Source organism: Vanessa cardui, chromosome 3 (assembly GCF_905220365.1).
Source record: "Vanessa cardui chromosome 3, ilVanCard2.1, whole genome shotgun sequence".
Taxonomy (NCBI): Eukaryota; Metazoa; Arthropoda; class Insecta; order Lepidoptera; family Nymphalidae; genus Vanessa; species Vanessa cardui.
The window spans coordinates 4090649-4108649 of NC_061125.1; the positions used below are offsets into that span (position 1 = coordinate 4090649).

Below are 18001 nucleotides of genomic sequence, written 5' to 3' on the forward strand. Positions count from 1 at the left end.
TTTTGGAGCGTGGGATAACTTTGATAACAATACTTACTGTGGTTTACATGGGTCATTTATTTTTATATTTTAGGTTAGCGAAAATCATAATTATTTATTTGTTGATCATTACAAAAAATAATTATGACATGATTATCTGTAATTAACAACTTGAAGTTATACGCTTTTTTTAATTTAATTAGTCTTTGATTGATGATACTTGCGTAAATACGGGTTTTTATTTCATACGTCAAATATATTTTTCTTATTTTTTTAAAGTTATTTTTTTAAAGTCTCATTGCTCATTCCCGCGAGTTAAGTGATATTGAAAAACATTCGCGAGCAATGTCCCGCCGTTGTGCAAACGTTATTTTCAACCGACTTCCAAAAGGAGGAGGTTATCAATTCGTCTGTATTTTTTTTTTTTTTTTTTTAAAGGTAGTGCTTCCCGTGGGGTCCCGTTTTTTTTATTTTTTTTCCGGTGATGGTATCCATGTAAAAACGACATAAGTCTTAAATTTGCATTACGTATATGCGCGACAAATAGGTGAATAACTGAAAATCACGTTAACAAATTTTGATAATTCTTTTTTTATTATAAAATATATACTTCAAGGGTAATTTTGTGAAAGTTTGGTAAGGTTCTGAGCACAGGATCCATGACAAAGTAACGGAACGGAAGGGAACGGAACAATTCTGAGGAGCACGTTAGCGATACTCGGTCGAATCTTTTATTTATAGGTTATTTGGATATTTGAGTCACCTTCCGTAATGTGGTTATGTTTATGTAATTATTATAGTCGAATATTATAATCAACTAGCTACCCACCCCGGCTTCGCACGGGTGCAATACTGATACTAAATATACTACAGAATTTGTTTATATACGACATCACATCGCAAACTTCTAAAATTATCAGTGTTTCTTTACTATATTGTTCATGTATTTTATACACAAACCTTCCCCTTGAATCACACTATCTTTAAAAAAAAAACCGCATCAAAATCCGTTGCGTAGATTTAAAGATATAGGGACAGAGAAAGCGACTTTGTTTTATACTATGTAGTGATGGAACTCCTATACGGCTCGCAGTTAGGGTGCGATATGGGGCAGAATTTCTTACTATCTTTAATCAAATTTTGTGTATGTGATGTGATGTCATATGATGTACGAAATATAGTTGGTCTTTTTCAAAGTTTTTTTGCTGAGTTCGATTACAGCTCTTTCGAGGGATCCTTGTAGCTTACGCCGCGTGACGTATTAAATCCGCATTTTCGAAAGTCTATTTTTGCTTTATTCGCAAGTTTCCTTTAAAAATTGTCCTCGAAGTAGTTTCTGACTCATATAAACGGAACGCTTAATCTATCCATATTAAAAAAAATTAGGTAGTCAACATCAGCTTCACTTAAAATCAAAAAATAAATAAAATTTTAACAAAAAGAAAAACCGACTTCAAACAAAACACTATTTTAAAACAAATGAATATGCACGAAAAAGTAAGAAAAATAATTGCGTATTCAACATATTTTTTAGAGTCTTCCTAAGTTAAATGAAATGAAAAATATTAGACTACTTAAAAGTCGATTAACGATTATATCATGTAGTTATAATTATTGTTATATTTGGAGTCGGTGTCAGCCAATAAAACCCTACAGTATATCTATCAAAAAACATTACGAGAATACTTTAACAAATATGTTTTTTACAAATTACCTTTTACACAAAAATATACTGGATCAATCAAGGGGCTCGTATCGCTTCTTTCTTTTGATTGCTGGGGCAAGGGCACCGTGGCTGACACCGACTCCAAATATAACAATAATTATAACTACATGATATAATCGTTAATCGACTTTTAAGTAGTCTAATATTTTTCATTTCATTTAACTTAGGAAGACTCTAAAAAATATGTTGAATACGCAATTATTTTTCTTACTTTTTCGTGCATATTCATTTGTTTTAAAATAGTGTTTTGTTTGAAGTCGGTTTTTCTTTTTGTTAAAATTTTATTTATAAACTAGCTGACCCGGCAAACTTCGTACTGCCATAATCGAAATGCATAAATTGTCCAAATGTGATGTGAATAGAAACCATTGCAGGCAGCGAAACTGGTGATATGAACTGTAACAATAAACAATTGATACTTACATTAAAAACGACACTGTCAATAATCTTTTCTATATTTTCAATGACACGGGATCATGGAGGTTGCGTGATAAATTGCCATGGTGCTATGATTAAGTCCTTACAACATAAAATTTGCAAAACCATTAAGTATGTATAAGCTGGCTATACCATAAGTTTTAATTTGAAACTCATTTACAATACCAATCAATATAATTTCACTGAATACAACACAAATAAAATATAGGTGGTCAAGTTTTATAATGGTGTATACAGTCATAGGGGGTGACCGAGCGCAGTGGATAAACGAGCGTACTGCCTGTATATCCGGAATAAGGTGCGGGAGGCAAGGGGTTTGTTTCGACCAATCAGTGGGACCTAAATGGTAAATCAGGTGCGACATGCCTGCGCGCCGCACTATGTGTTGTTTGTTAGTATTTTCGTTGATTTACTTTCAAATTTTTAGTGTTTTGGAAAACACTGATACGTCTCAAACTGTTCTGTAATTACGATAATTATATTATATATATATTCTTTCGTTTATCAAATATACATTCTTCGGTCTCCACTCTAGAACTCGTTCTCCCCAACGGTTATCGGTTCTACGACAAATATGGCCAGCTCACTGCCACTTCAACTTATTCATCCGGTGGGTTATGTCGATGACTTTGATTTTTTGACGGATCACCTCATTTCTTATGCGATCCCTCAGAGTAACGCCGAGCATAAGCCTTTCCATAGCAAGCTGAACGACTTTAAGCTGGTGGACCAGCCTTGTCGTGAGTGTCCACGTTTCGGCTCGTATGTCATGGCGGGTAGGAAGCACTGGTTGAAGATTTTCGTCTTAAGACACTGTGGGATCGACAATGTAAAGATTCTACGGAACTCCCCAAACACTGCCCAACCCAACTGAATTCTTCTATTCACCTCGTCCTCAAGGTTGTTTCCAACTAATCGCAAAGTCTGCCCGAGGTAGACATACATATCTTTGAACAACTTCGAGGACGGTTCATTGAATATGATCTTGGTTTTATCCAAGTTTATCCGTAGGCCGATACGCATAGAAGAATCAGCTAGCTCGTTCAGCATTTGTTGTAGGTCCTGCAGCGTTTCTGCCACGATGACGATGTCGTCTGCGAATCTCAAGTGAAAGATGTATTCGCCACTGATATTGATGCCACGTCCTTTCCAGTTCAACGTCTTGAACATATGCTCCATTGCATTAGTGAACAATTTGGGGGAAATAACGTCCCCTTGTCTCACTCCTCGATGCAATGGTATTTGATTTGTTTCCTGATTCTGTACTCGAACGGATGGTCGCAGCTTCGTAGAGACATCTCATCACTTGGATGTGTCACTAATCAACTTGGCAACGTTGCAGGAAATCCAGAACAGCCCAGATTTTAACCGAGTCAAAGGCCTACTCATAGACCATGAATGCATGACACAGGGGCCGATTATACTCATGGAACTTCTGTATAATCTACCATACTGTATGGATGTGGTCTATTGTGCCGTATCCGGTCCGAAACCCGGCCTGTTCCGGGGGTTGGATTTCGTCGAATCTTCGGGCAAGACGGTTCGTGATCACTCTTATAAACAGCTTATAGACGTGGCTCAGTAGGGATATGGGACGATAGATCTTCAGCAGGGTTTTTGTAATGTATATTGGATAGAATATTGTTTTGGATAATCTGTTTAATTTCTCTGTTAAAAGTTGATTAGTTATAGATTGCGCTTTTTAACCTTTTGCGTTTACTTACCCCACGGATGTCTGCACACTTACCCACAATGTGGGTCAACTGTCCGCATTCCGACTTATTAGCAAAATGTTAATTTTTTTGTTACGGGATATTTTTTTTGAACGGGATGTTTTATGTTTTTATGAAAAAGAATACTTATTCGGGTTTAAATTGAATAACCGAATAAGTATTCTTTTCGAAACAATTTTATTGCTCAAATTTTGCTTTAGTTCTGCGCATTGAAGCTGAAGACTCTACTTACGAAATACTTACGAAATAATCTATATTGCTCAAAAATAGCCACATCACAACAATTAGATACTTACAAAACAAAGTTTGTCTAAAATACTGGCTAATTAAAAGTTTTCAATTTGATGTTGACATACACACACACACAAACAGTAGTAATAATACACTCTGTTAATCAATTTAAAGCTGACTGATAAAATATATTTTTTGTTTTGTGGTGCGTAAATAAACAAAAATGAAGGTTTTCCGGCGCACGAACACGCGACGTATCCATGTCCATGCGCGAAACAGGGAAACTCCTATGTTGGCGTTAATAAATGTAATATGTGACAAAACTTAAGATTTATCAAACAATCTATGTACTTAAAATTGATCTGTAGACGGTAAACAACTGAAGTAAGTTAAAATTAAGGTTATTTTTGTACCTCCTAAACATGTACTTATGAAGATATAACTATTCTTTCAATTTGATTTCTGCATAACGGGGACAACATCAAATGTTTGACAAAGTAGGGATAACCCATGTTACAAAAGCATGATTATGGCGTTGATAATGACATCAATACCGAACATTGATACTTGATGTATATGAAGCTCTAAACATCGATGTAAATCGATAACATCGGTGTTTTTTTGCGACTGGAAGAAATTATTAAAATGGAGAAATTGATATAACGAACTCATATGTAGCTCACCGCATAGACCATGTATCATATTTTTAACGACAACGTGAAATATCTCTGGATCAAGAGTTTCATCGGGAATTTCAGCTGATATAACGTTATCGATTTGATCCGGAATAATTTTATGTACCAGCCAAATTAATACATGTGCATGTGGCAGTCCCCTTTTTTGCCATTCAATGGAGTAAATATGGCAACGCACCTCTCCAAATATACATTATTTTTATAAGTGCTTTCAATTTTTGCCGAAAAACACGTGCTGTAATGTCGTGACGGTCAGTTGTCGACTGTTCTTTAAATAAATTGTTTTTAATATCATCCCACTGCGAATTACATGTAACTGTAATGAATAGATTCGATCAACCATTTTTCGTACATAAGAAATTACGTCTTGTGCATATTCGCTCATATGCCGTGGGCAACCAATAAACGAAGATGGCAATATAGTCAATCGCCCGATGTCATTTGCATTAGCATCATTTGCTATCGCATCTTGCAATTTAATATATTCTTCGGATCTTAATTTTGCTTGGTTGAAACGAAAAAAATTAAAACGTTCAGTTTCTATTGTAGCATACGTATCAACGATGTACTGATGATATAGTTTACCACATCTCAAGATATAATTTTGTGCTAGTGGACGAACCATCAATCGATATGAATAAAAATTCATGGCAGTAACTTTATTCTGTATATTTAGACATGAAAATAAATGCAAACACTGTACTTTTAAATAATAAATTGAAATAAAACGTATTACCTATTGAAACTGGTGGATGAGTATACTCATTTTTTTATTAATACTTACTTTTAATGTAACAGCACAATTCCTCGTCTGAAAAATCTTCATTAACAAAATGACCCGCCATTTATTGAATTCATTTGTTACAAAAAATGTGATAAATGAAGAACCACTCGACCGATTTTGAGCAAACTTCACATAAACCATCTACTAAATAGTCCAAACAATCTCTGAAAATTTAGTTTGGATATTTGAGCCCGTTCTTGAGTTATAAAGTGACATCAAAAAATGCCAATCAATTTTAATACATCAATGTTTTATTATCTAACATCGATAATCATAGAAAATCAATGGTAATTCTCTAATAAATCTATTTCTAAGGAAAATCAAAGATTTTTTTTTATTATATTCCTAGAATTTTTATCATACTTTCTCACCTTCTAAACCTTCCCTGGACTTCCACCAATAATTCAAGACCAAAATTAGCCAAATCGGTCCAGCCGTTCTGGAGTTTTAGCGAGACTAACGAACAGCAACTTCTTTTTATATATATAGATTTTATGTACTACTAGCTGTGCCCGCGACTATATTAATATTACAAACAAACACTCCAGTTTTATTAAATGTATAGATATACCTTGATTTTAAAAAAGCTGTGTATGTTCGGGAAAACCGAATGAGAGAGTTGTACAGCTTTTTGTGCAAGCTCATCTGGGTAGATACCACCTATTCACCAAATATTCTACCACCATACAGAAATACTGTTTACTAATACTAATTGTTGTGTTCCGGTTCGAAGAGTGAGTGGGTAGTATCTGCATAAAGAACGTAACTTTTTTGTTTCCAAGGTTGGTGGCGCGTTGAACTTGCAAGGAATAGTTCATATCTTAAAGCAGGTGTCTACGGGCGGTGAAGACCACTCACTGTCGCGTGGCCTTATATCACAATACAGTGATATAAGGCCAATTAATTTATGCTGTTTCTTACCCATCGAAAGATATGACATTGATTTAAAAAATAATATAGTTTAAGAACATAATGTGTACATGTTTATGTATTTATTTCTATTTTATTAAAGATTCCGTCTCAACTAAATGGTGCTTCAGTTCGTTAACTTTGGAAAGTGTGTTTCCAAGCAACTCGATGTAAGATAATCTTTGTTTACGCTTAGATTAACTTAACATAACTGACCAACACATGTCTTCTATGAGACGTACGATGCATTATGAGAGTCAGGAGGCGTTATATCCAGTTATGAAAACTTAAGCCGAAGTTAGATTGACTAGTTGGCGAATAACTACGCTCATGAAAGTGTAAACTTACCGTCCTACGTAAATGTGATTAGATAGTGTTTACATCTTTATTTCTCAGTAAAAATAAGTTCTTCAATTTTATCTACCAACCAGCATTGAAACAGCGCAGTGAAATAAGCTTAGTACCTTCCTTTCAATGGTGTGAACGCCTCAGTTTACCAGAGTGACATTTATAGGCTGATACTTTTATTAATTCTTCATTTAATTTTTAAAATAAAAAAACAATAGCAATAATTTAAATATTTATAATTTCGTTTCATTTCGAACACATGTGTTCGTTATACAGGCTGCTAATTTTGCTTTGGGATATTTGGAGAATCACTTATGTAATAGCATCGAGCTCTCTCTTGTTGGCAAAGCCTGCATCGTGCTAATTACATACTCGAGGCATACTGCGTTATCTTATCTTGGACACGATAAATTCACGACAGGAATTCAATAGCTTTTAATTCTTAGAATATCCGCTGATCATACAACATCAGTAGTTTAATTCTGTTGTATATTATGTTTTTCTACAGATGTGGAAGAAATTTTTATAAACTGTTTGTGGATAACTAATTTAGGCTGAGATATCGTTTTGATAAAAATATTAAAATAAAATGTAATTTATGATACCAACTACAAACGATGAAATGATAAGAGATAAATATGTAACAAATAACATTTATTCATAGTAGAGATTAATTGCAAATGCCATAAAACTGTATGATTTTATTTTGCTAGGTTTCGAATTTCTACAACAAAGAAGGGTTTCAAAGATTCTGAAATCAAATTTAAAAAAAGACGACGCTTCTAAACCTTCTTAAGTCTACCCAATCTTTGATGAACCCTTCTTTCCTATAACAGACATGTGTCGGGGATTTCCATCAGATCTAACGATTTTTTTAAAACTTCGGTAGTATTCGAGTAGACAAGCTTGAGTTCCGCTGTCTTGCTTTTTTAAAGGTAACGTTTAATCAATAATACTTATATACTATAGACTTTAGGTCTTAACAATTATAGAAAGGATGAATAATTTTACTCGAAACGACCAATTCTATTTTACGACTATTTATGCATACAATTTGAATTGTTATATCGGAAAGCGGCTATTTATGGTGACACCTATGCGCTCTTGTTATTTACGAAACCTTTTGCGGATACCTATTTGCATTTTTTGAGTTCAGTGACGAAATTTATAACATCAACCATTTACATCAATTTGTTTTGATTAGGGTCGTTTGAATGCATTTGTTCTCACATTTTTGACATGCAAATTGTAAATTATTACAGTTGAAATTAGATTGATACGTAGAATATTCAAATAATTTATAAATTAATTTAACATTGTTAGTGTTAGTAGTGTATGTTCCATAATCTATCTTTTGATTGTTTTCTAATGAAATCAATCTACGCAACTTAGCAGTTCGGCGAAATACTGACGCTCAGTCGCTTGCCGGTAATCTATGTACCTGTATAAAATTTTAACAAAAAGAAAAACCGACTTCAAACAAAACACTATTTTAAAACAAATGAATATGCACGACAAAGTAATAAAAATAATTGCGTATTCAACATATTTTTTAGAGTCTTCCTAAGTTAAATGAAATGAAAAATATTAGACTACTTAAAAGTCGATTAACGATTATATCTTGTAGTTATAGTTATTGGTATATTTGGAGCCGGTGTCAGCCACGGTGCCCTTGCCCCAACAATCAAAAGAAAGAAGCGATACGAGCCCCTTGATTGATCCAGTATATTATTGTGTAAAAGGTAATTTGTAAAAAACATATTTGTTAAAGTATTCTCGTATTGTTTTTTGATAGATATACTGTAGGGTTTTATTGGCTTATTTTATTTTATTATCATGTCCCCTCAGGCTATTGTTAGCCTGAGGGGACAGGATCGATCTTGCGACTTTTACATAGCTACGGCCCTTAAACCATTGCGCTATTGACGCTTCAAAATGAATTAAATGTTTTCACATTACATAAGTACCTTATAACTCTTAGGTTTTTTGTTCCCTCAGCGTTCACTGCTTCAAAATGATATTTACAATACAAATACACATAGAAGTTCTTCTGTCTTCCGGGGACTGCCATCTGTCTAACCGCGAAACCCGTTGAAATCTTTAAGTTATCCGTTCACTTGTCTTAAATGTCACGTCATAAGTCTACGCCGAGTCGACTGAATTAAGACACTGCAAATAGACTTTGATACGACAACACCTAAAAGCCTTTATATTTGCTCTCGAGTCGAGCAGGAAGCTTCCATGTTTCAACACCATAGCAGGCAGTAGGTATCTTCTTGCGAAGAAAGCGACTATAGCATTAGTGATATTAATAATCTGTAATACTATTCCAACCACGACCATTTATATTTATGAATAAGCCTCATGTCAAATAATGTTTATACATATCTAATAATAGCTTAACACCTAATAAATATATATTAGTTTAACGTATCATAAGTATGCGCACGTGGGCGGGTAAGCCCTAAAACAATAAGAAGCTATGAAAGTTTTCACCGCGAGTGATCCGATGCGGGTGAACGTGGACGCTATTATACGACTTCACGGGATTACAATTCATATTTTAACCGAAGATGTTTTTAGATCCCGTAATATAAGCTAATAATGTATTTGTATAGGGCCTGATTTACTTGTGAGATGACGTCAGATAGGGAATTATGGAAGAAGATATGATGCGCCGATCCCAAGTAAATTGGGAAAAGGGAGGCTGATGATGATAGGATGAATTATCCTCAGTAAATTGTACAATTATAACAAATAAATATCAGGGATACGAGTATAACTTTGGAACTATTTTGCTACATGTGTTTACTCGTTGGAATTGGGATGTTTTTGTTATAGAAAATTATACTTTAGATGCCCCTGGACTTCCCTAAATCTATAAACATCATACAATTATTACTGTATAATATTTTCTACACCTCACTCGAAGACCTGACTGATGACGTGATTTGATCTTGAATAAGATCGCGTTTTGTAACATACGTTATTGTTTAAATTGTAGTGGTGTGCAGTAAGTGTAATGCTGTTATTACTTCCAAGTATTCTTTTATTAGAGCGAGAGAATAGAGAGTGAACCTGTGTGAGTGCACACATTCAAGCACCAAACAGGATTCACGTGATGGAATGAGCTGCGACCCGGCTGCTTAAGAGAGGAGGTCATTGAACAGCAAGAGCAGCTTACCCTATAACAAAGGTAATATTACCAAAATTACTTTTTAAAATAAATCGATAATATCAGAGGTGCAATATGAAGGCACTAATGTCTCTTCACACTCAATGGAACTGGATAGAGATTACAGAGACAATCTGAGTGTGACATTTGTCGCTCCCACGAGATTCTATAGATGGTGTTCTAGCTTGCTTTCCTATTTTCCCGCCAATATTAATCCCATATCCTTTTTCCACTGTTATTCCCTCGGCCATCGCAGCATTTAGTACCACCGAGTGACGCGAGCGGCGCTACTGAGACTTCATCGAGCGACGAAGCTAATCCGCCGCCATTACAGCGCGCGCGCGTTAAAAAACTTAATTAAAATTCTTCTAAAACAATACTAAAACCTCAAAATACAAAAAAGGCCTAGTGAAAGTGTTACCAGGACATATAAAAGGTGTCATCAGTGCTATAAGCAGAACTTTATAAGAACTTTAAACAAAATCTGTTGTGAAACTAAATTTGCAATTAACCGGCCGAGGTAAGTACCTACAAGCCTACCTCTAATCCTTACATTATACTTACTCCTTGCAACTAGAACAGTTAACAAAATTTAACATAAACGGGTTACGTATATTTCAATTTAAAACAAACAATTAAAAACATTCGAGCGGCTTATGGTTCGAGATTTTCGCCATTCAAGTCCCGCCATTATTAGTGGTCTATCGAGCCAAATTTTCCACGAAATTCCTATGTTGTGCTGGGTTCAAATCTTCTGAATAGATACTCCAGATTAGTCCATATATAATTTAAAACAAATTATAAGCACGTAAACTATTTATCAATAAAACAAAATTGCATAATTTCTAAAAACTTTGTTCAGAAATAACTTTTTAATTTAGTCGGGTTATAGCGTCGGCTTACCTACGAATACCTAGGTACTAATTTTTGATATAATATAATAACTTTTAAAACTTATAAAAATGGAACTTGAAATAAAATTAAAACTGCTTATTAATAAAAGAGAATATGTTTTTCGAGAAATACAAATATTATACGATTTGTCTTGTATAGTTACGAACGATAAAAGTAAACTCGGTTCTTTTAAATGTAGATACAAACGAATTAATGATTTACGTCAAGAATTCATAGATTTTACAAATGAAATTAATTCGATAAAACTTATGTTGAATCCTAGTGAAAATATTGATATGCAATCATTAGATTCTTTCGATACAATGTATTATGCGATAATGGAAGTCGCCGAGGCATTATTGCCGTCGTTGTCGGATGAAAGCGCCGCCATGCCACTCGCGGGGGCCGCATCAAATACGACGGATTATAATAATCAAAAACCTATTTCACGAGCTCGTTTACCAAAAATCGAGTTAATCAAATTCGATGGAAATATTGAACATTGGCAAACCTTTTACGATACATTTCTGTCTTTGGTGCATACTAATAATAACATTAGTAATATCGAAAAATTTCATTATTTAATGTCGTGTCTCGTGGGTTCCGCTTTATCCATAGCAAAGGGGATACCTATTACCGCAGATAATTATCAAATAGTTTTTGACACACTTATCGATCGATATCAAAATAAACGAATATTAGCTGTGAATTATTTGGAAAAAATATGTAACTATTCGTCATTAAAAACATGTAATATTAATGATTTACGTAAACTTACAAGTCTATTACAAGAATCTGTTAATGCTTTCAAGTCAATAAAAATCGATAATCTGGGTGAATTTATTTTGTTTTACTTATCGTCTCGTAAATTAGATTCCGATACACGTAAAGGTTTCGAGTTACAAAATAATAATCAAATACCTACTTTTAATGACCTTTTAATATATTTACACGGTTATATAAAGGTACTCGAGGCTAGTGAACCCACCGGCTCGTTTTTAAAATATAATATGCAATCTCATTTACGTAAAAATAATAATAATAATAACTATAACAGATCCGTTTCATTTCCCGTACATTGCGAAGAATTTGAAAATACAGGGCCGTACTCCGGACAGTTCTCGAATACAGGGCCGTACTCTGAAAAAGAATTTTTAACGAATAATTATTATAAAAGGGAAAATAATAATTTATGTTCTAATATCGGTGTTTATGCTCACGCTACTTCGAATAAATACCTTGAGTGTGCCTGTTGCGGAAATTCTAACCACTCAATTTATAAGTGTCCTGTATTTTATGACAAAACCGTTCAAGATAGGGAAACTGTTGTTAAAACAAAAAAATTATGTGTAAACTGTTTACGATTAAATCATACTGCGGATAAATGTTTTTCAAAGACGTGTTGTACGAAGTGTAACAGCCGTCACCATACGCTTCTTCATAGAGATCGGGATAGTACTGCGGCGTGCCCCGCGGTGTCATCCGTGCCTCCTCAAGGTTCGGCTGATAGCGAATCATTTGTACCGATTAATTCTGTCAACTCTAGTGCCAATTTAGAACATGGTCGTTCGTTTGTGTTATTAGGTACGTGTGTTGTACGGGCGCGAGGCCCTAACGGTGTTTTTAATATTCGTGCACTTATTGATAGTGGTGCGCAGGACAGTTTTGTGACGTCAGAATGTGTACAACTTTTAGGCTTACCGCTACGTCGTTGTAACATAACCGTAGCCGGTCTAGGTCAGAACCCGATACATGAAGTCAAAGGAATGACGTCATTCACTATACAACCCCAAAATTCGGATCAACCTAAATTTAATATACAAGCGATCGTTATGAAGTCAATAACTCATAAAATGCCTTCTGTTCAAATTCCGCAAATAGTAAAAACAAATTATAGACATTTAGTTTTGGCGGATAACAATTTTGATAAATCAGGTGATATCGATCTTTTAATAGGAGCGGAACTTTTCCATAACATTTATGATGGTCAACGACTAGACGTAGGCCCGGGCTTACCGGTAGCGCTGCATAGCGTGTTCGGCTGGGTTATCACGGGAAGGTTTGACCCTGAATATCAAACACCAGCATGTACTACAGCACTGGTAGCATCCACACTTGACTTAGACAATATCATCAAGCAATTCTGGGAAGTAGAAGAGCCACCGAAGGCGAGAGTTACAAATCCAGAAAATGAAAATTGCGAAAAGTTATATACAGACCTTGTTCGTCGTAACGAAGACGGCAGATATGTAGTACCGATACTACTTAAGGAAGAGCGAGAGGAGTTAGGTGATTCTTTCCACGGATCATTATCCAGGTTATACAATTTGGAAAAACGCTTTCGTCGTCATGCTGAATTAAAAAACGAATATTGCAAATTCATGAAGGAGTATGAAGACCTAAATCACATGGAAGTTGTCAAAATGTCTGACAAAGATTCTAGGTATGTCATTCCACATCACTGCGTACTGCGACCCGACAGTGCAACAACTAAACTAAGAGTAGTGTTTGACGCTAGCGCAAAGACTACTACTGGACACTCTTTGAATGACATCGTATACACGGGCCCCAAACTCTTAAATGACATAGTAGACATAATTACTAAGTTTCGTTTACATCCATTGGTATTTACAGCTGATATTTCAAAAATGTATCGAAATATAGATTTACGACCCGAGGATCGCAAATATCAACATATATTATGGCGAAATTCATCTACCGAAGAAGTCCTGGAATACGAACTTAAAACTGTCACTTATGGCGTTAGCAGTTCTCCTTATTTAGCAATTCGAACGCTACATCAGCTAGCAAAGGATCATGGAGAACAGTGGCCTGAAGCTGCTAGCATACTGCGTGAAGATGTTTTCATGGATGACATCACTGCTGGTGCACCCAACTTAACTTGTGCACTAGATCTGAAAAATCAATTAATAAACTTACTAGATTGCGGTAAATTTGTAACTCACCTGAATTTCTCGCACAACTGCCTACGGAGCATTGTCAAGTCCCAAAAGCCTTTTGTGACGATAAAAATCAACAGACTTTAAAAATATTGGGAGTTCAATAGGACCCAATTGAAGATAATTTTACGTACTCTCAATCAGAGCTAAACCCTAAATGCACTAAACGTTCAATTCTATCCAACGTAGCACGAATTTATGACCCTCTAGGCTGGCTTACGCCCATGGTTCTGCAAGCAAAACTTATAATTCAAGACCTGTGGCGGCTCCAGTTGAACTGGGATGATCCAATTCCAGAAGATATTGTAGAACAATGGAAAGAATTTGTTGCTGAATTAAGTAATTTAAATAAAATAAAAATTCCACGTTTCATTTTAGCTTCAACTTCAACGGTATGCGATCTTATTGGTTTCTGTGATGGTTCTTCTAAAGCTTATGGATGTTGCGTATACTTAAAGTCTATAAATCAAAATAAAGCATCGATAAATCTAATTATTGCTAAGTCGCGAGTATCGCCGATTAAACCGATTACTATAAACCGTCTTGAACTTCTTGGTGCAGTGCTTCTAGCTCGAGTTTTGAAACATATGAACGATTTACTTCAGTCACATATCAAAATTAGAAACGTAATCGCACTAATGGACAGTAGTACAGTGCTATCCTGGATTAATACTGAACCTTACAAACTAAAGACATTTGTATCTCATCGCGTAGTAAAAATTGCTGACACTATAAGAACAAAAAATTGGCACCACGTATCTACGAATGACAATCCTGCGGATCACAGTAGTCGTGGACTTACATGCTCCAAATTAATCTCGTCTCCGTTGTGGTGGGCTGGTCCAGCGTGGCTCGTATTAGAATCGTCTGACTGGCCTATATCAAAATATTCATATACATCATCTGAAAATCTACCGAAGCTAAAAACGTTACCTCATTTAGTACATACTGTTGAATCCAATCACTGTAACGAAAATCCTATAGCAAAAATATTAAAAGATTACTCATCATTATCTAAAGTGCAGCGAATAGTAGCATGGTGTTTAAGATTTATTTCTAAATCAAGAAAACTCAACAAGAATTTTGAAGGTTTAATCACAGAAGAGCTGGAATCCTCCCTATTCGTGCTAGTGAAACATGAACAAACAAATCATTTTGGTGAAGAAATTAAATCAATTAAAGATAACAAATCATATTCACGGTCCATTCAAAAACTAAATCCCTTCATCGATCAGGCAGGGCTCTTGCGAGTGGGGGGGCGTTTGGAAAATGCGCAGCTGCCACTGTCCGCGATTTATCCCTTATTGTTACCTAAAACTTCTCGAGTTTCTGTTCTAATTATAGATTACTACCATCGACTACATCTTCATTGCGGACCACGAACTTTACAATCGATAATTCAGCGAAAGTTCTGGATTTTAGGAATACGAAATCTCATAAGATCGCGCCTCGCAAAATGTGTTACCTGTTGTAGAGTAAAACCTACACCCATTACCCCTCTTATGGGAAATTTACCAGAACCTAGAGTACAAGGTACACGTTGCTTTCAAAATATTGGTGTAGATTTTGCAGGTCCCTTTGTGATTAAAGAAAGCAAAAGGCGTAATGCTCGCACTTACAAGGTGTATATTTGCGTGATGGTGTGTTTAGCAGTAAAGGCAATACACCTAGAACTGGTAACAGACTTGTCAGCACAGGCATTCATAGCTGCTTTCGATAGATTTGTATCACGTCGCGGTCTTTGCAAATTGATAATTTCGGATTGCGGTACTAATTTTGTTGGCGCTAAACGTTATTTAACTGAAGTGCAACAGTTTCTCTTAACTAGACAACCTGATCTGAATGTAGAGCTTTCGAAACGAAACATTATTTGGCATCACAACCCACCTACGGGTAGTCATTTTGGAGGGATTTTTGAAAGTGGTGTCAAGTCAATGAAATATCATTTAAAAAGAGTCGTTGGTTTACAAGTGCTAACATTTGAAGAGCTTCTAACTGTCATTAATAAAATTGAAGCTGTGTTAAATTCTAGACCGTTGTGCGCGTTATCTAGTGACCCTTCTGAAGTGGATGTCTTAACACCGGGACACTTTCTCACTGGAGGGCCGTTGGTCTCATTACCCGAGATGCCGCTTACGGAAGTTTATTTGCCGCCTCGAGAGCGTTGGCAGATGTTACAAAGACTAACTCAATTGTTTTGGAAGGTGTGGCGAAACTCTTATCTACACACCCTGCAGCAAAGATGCAAATGGTTCGAGAGGCAGCCTAATGTTAAAATAGACGATGTAGTTGAAATTGTTGAACAAAACCTACCACCATTAGAATGGCGTTTCGGTCGTGTGACTGCGCTTCATCCTGGCACTGACGGCATAGTGCGAGTAGTTACGTTACGTACAGCAAATGGGTTACTTCGCAGGCCCGTCGTAAAAATTTGTCCTTTACCGGTCAATTCTTAGCTCATCAATATATTAATTACCTATTTCTTTTTTTTTTTTTGTCTTTCTATAATAATTTTAACATGTAAAAACATTATTCTCGCATCAGATTCATTTGAACTCAGCACTACATTTAATTATCTTTTTCTTATTCTTTTCATAAAACTTAATGTCATATTTTTGAAATCCTTGGAGTGATTTCAAGTGGGGGGGGAATGTTCTAGCTTGCTTTCCTATTTTCCCGCCAATATTAATCCCATATCCTTTTTCCGCTGTTATTCCCTCGGCCATCGCAGCATTTAGTACCACCGAGTGACGCGAGCGGCGCTACTGAGACTTCATCGAGCGACGAAGCTAATCCGCCGCCATTACAGCGCGCGCGCGTTAAAAAACTTAATTAAAATTCTTCTAAAACAATACTAAAACCTCAAAATACACAAAAGGCCTAGTGAAAGTGTTACCAGGACATATAAAAGGTGTCATCAGTGCTATAAGCAGAACTTTATAAGAACTTTAAACAAAATCTGTTGTGAAACTAAATTTGCAATTAACCGGCCGAGGTAAGTACCTACAAGCCTACCTCTAATCCTTACATTATACTTACTCCTTGCAACTAGAACAGTTAACAAAATTTAACATAAACGGGTTACGTATATTTCAATTTAAAACAAACAATTAAAAACATTCGAGCGGCTTATGGTTCGAGATTTTCGCCATTCAAGTCCCGCCAGATGGGATATGGCGAAGTTGTATCGAAACCTGAAAATGGTTGAAAGGATTGTTATTGAGTGAAAATTTCATTTATATAATATAATTTAATTTACTGTAAAATATTTTCCGTCCATATTTTTGCCTGCACTTCAGACATAAGGATGGATTTATTTTAATAACGATATAACGCACAACATATACATTTTATTTACAAGCTCTTACATTATTTTATATATTCCCTAATTAAACTAGAATATCACAGTAATTTTGGATATGTGATCAAGATCAACATATTATTTTTAATGCATACTTTCTATCTACCCTGTGTCTCTTAAGTTAAGAGCCAATCGGTAACGAAAACATTTGTTTCAGCGGATCCGATATTAAAGTCAGACGCAAATCGAATGTGTGTTTCCAGATAAAGAGAACTCTAGACTCTACACACACACAACACACAGCCATTATAACGAGAGCCTTTCCTTTATCGTTTCACACGTTAAAAATAACGACGAGTTGCAACAAGTTATATAATAAATAGTAGCAATTATTTAGAGTCATTGAATATTATATTGAATTACTTACAATTATAAATATATGTACGATGTAAACAATATAATGACTAAAATAATTACTAGAAGTTGTTTGAAAAAAATATTAAACGAATGAATTGTATATAAATTTCATAAAGTATTTTTATTAATTCTAGATACAACTCACCAGCTATTTTACTTATGAACTGTACTGCCGATGTGATGTATTTGTCTTGTATTCCAAGTTTATTTTATCATTAGTGACATGTATTTTAAAATATATATTTATTTTTGGTATTTAATTTGTATGTATTTAATTGACGTATTGAAGAAAAGTATTCATATGTCTCATACACATAATAATGAAGTAGTCATTAGTTGTGATCTTTCCTACTTACTCAGCTCATTCAGCGAAATTCAACGGAACTGTACAATATTAATTTACCCACCCAG

The 18001-nt window shown here is 35.1% G+C and overlaps 1 protein-coding gene across 1 annotated transcript in view; it reads right to left on the bottom strand.

Moving 5' to 3' along the window:
* The window catches only part of LOC124543866, a 38647-nt gene extending 26217 nt beyond the window's left edge, over nt 1-12430 (bottom strand). The window contains exons 1-2 of the mRNA XM_047122187.1: nt 12340-12430; nt 11990-12052 (exon numbers count right to left, since the gene is read on the bottom strand). Of these exons, the coding sequence (XP_046978143.1) occupies nt 11990-12052; nt 12340-12430 (154 nt within the window). The remainder of the gene's footprint in view (nt 1-11989; nt 12053-12339) is intronic.
* Nucleotides 12431-18001: the final 5571 nt, after the last annotated feature.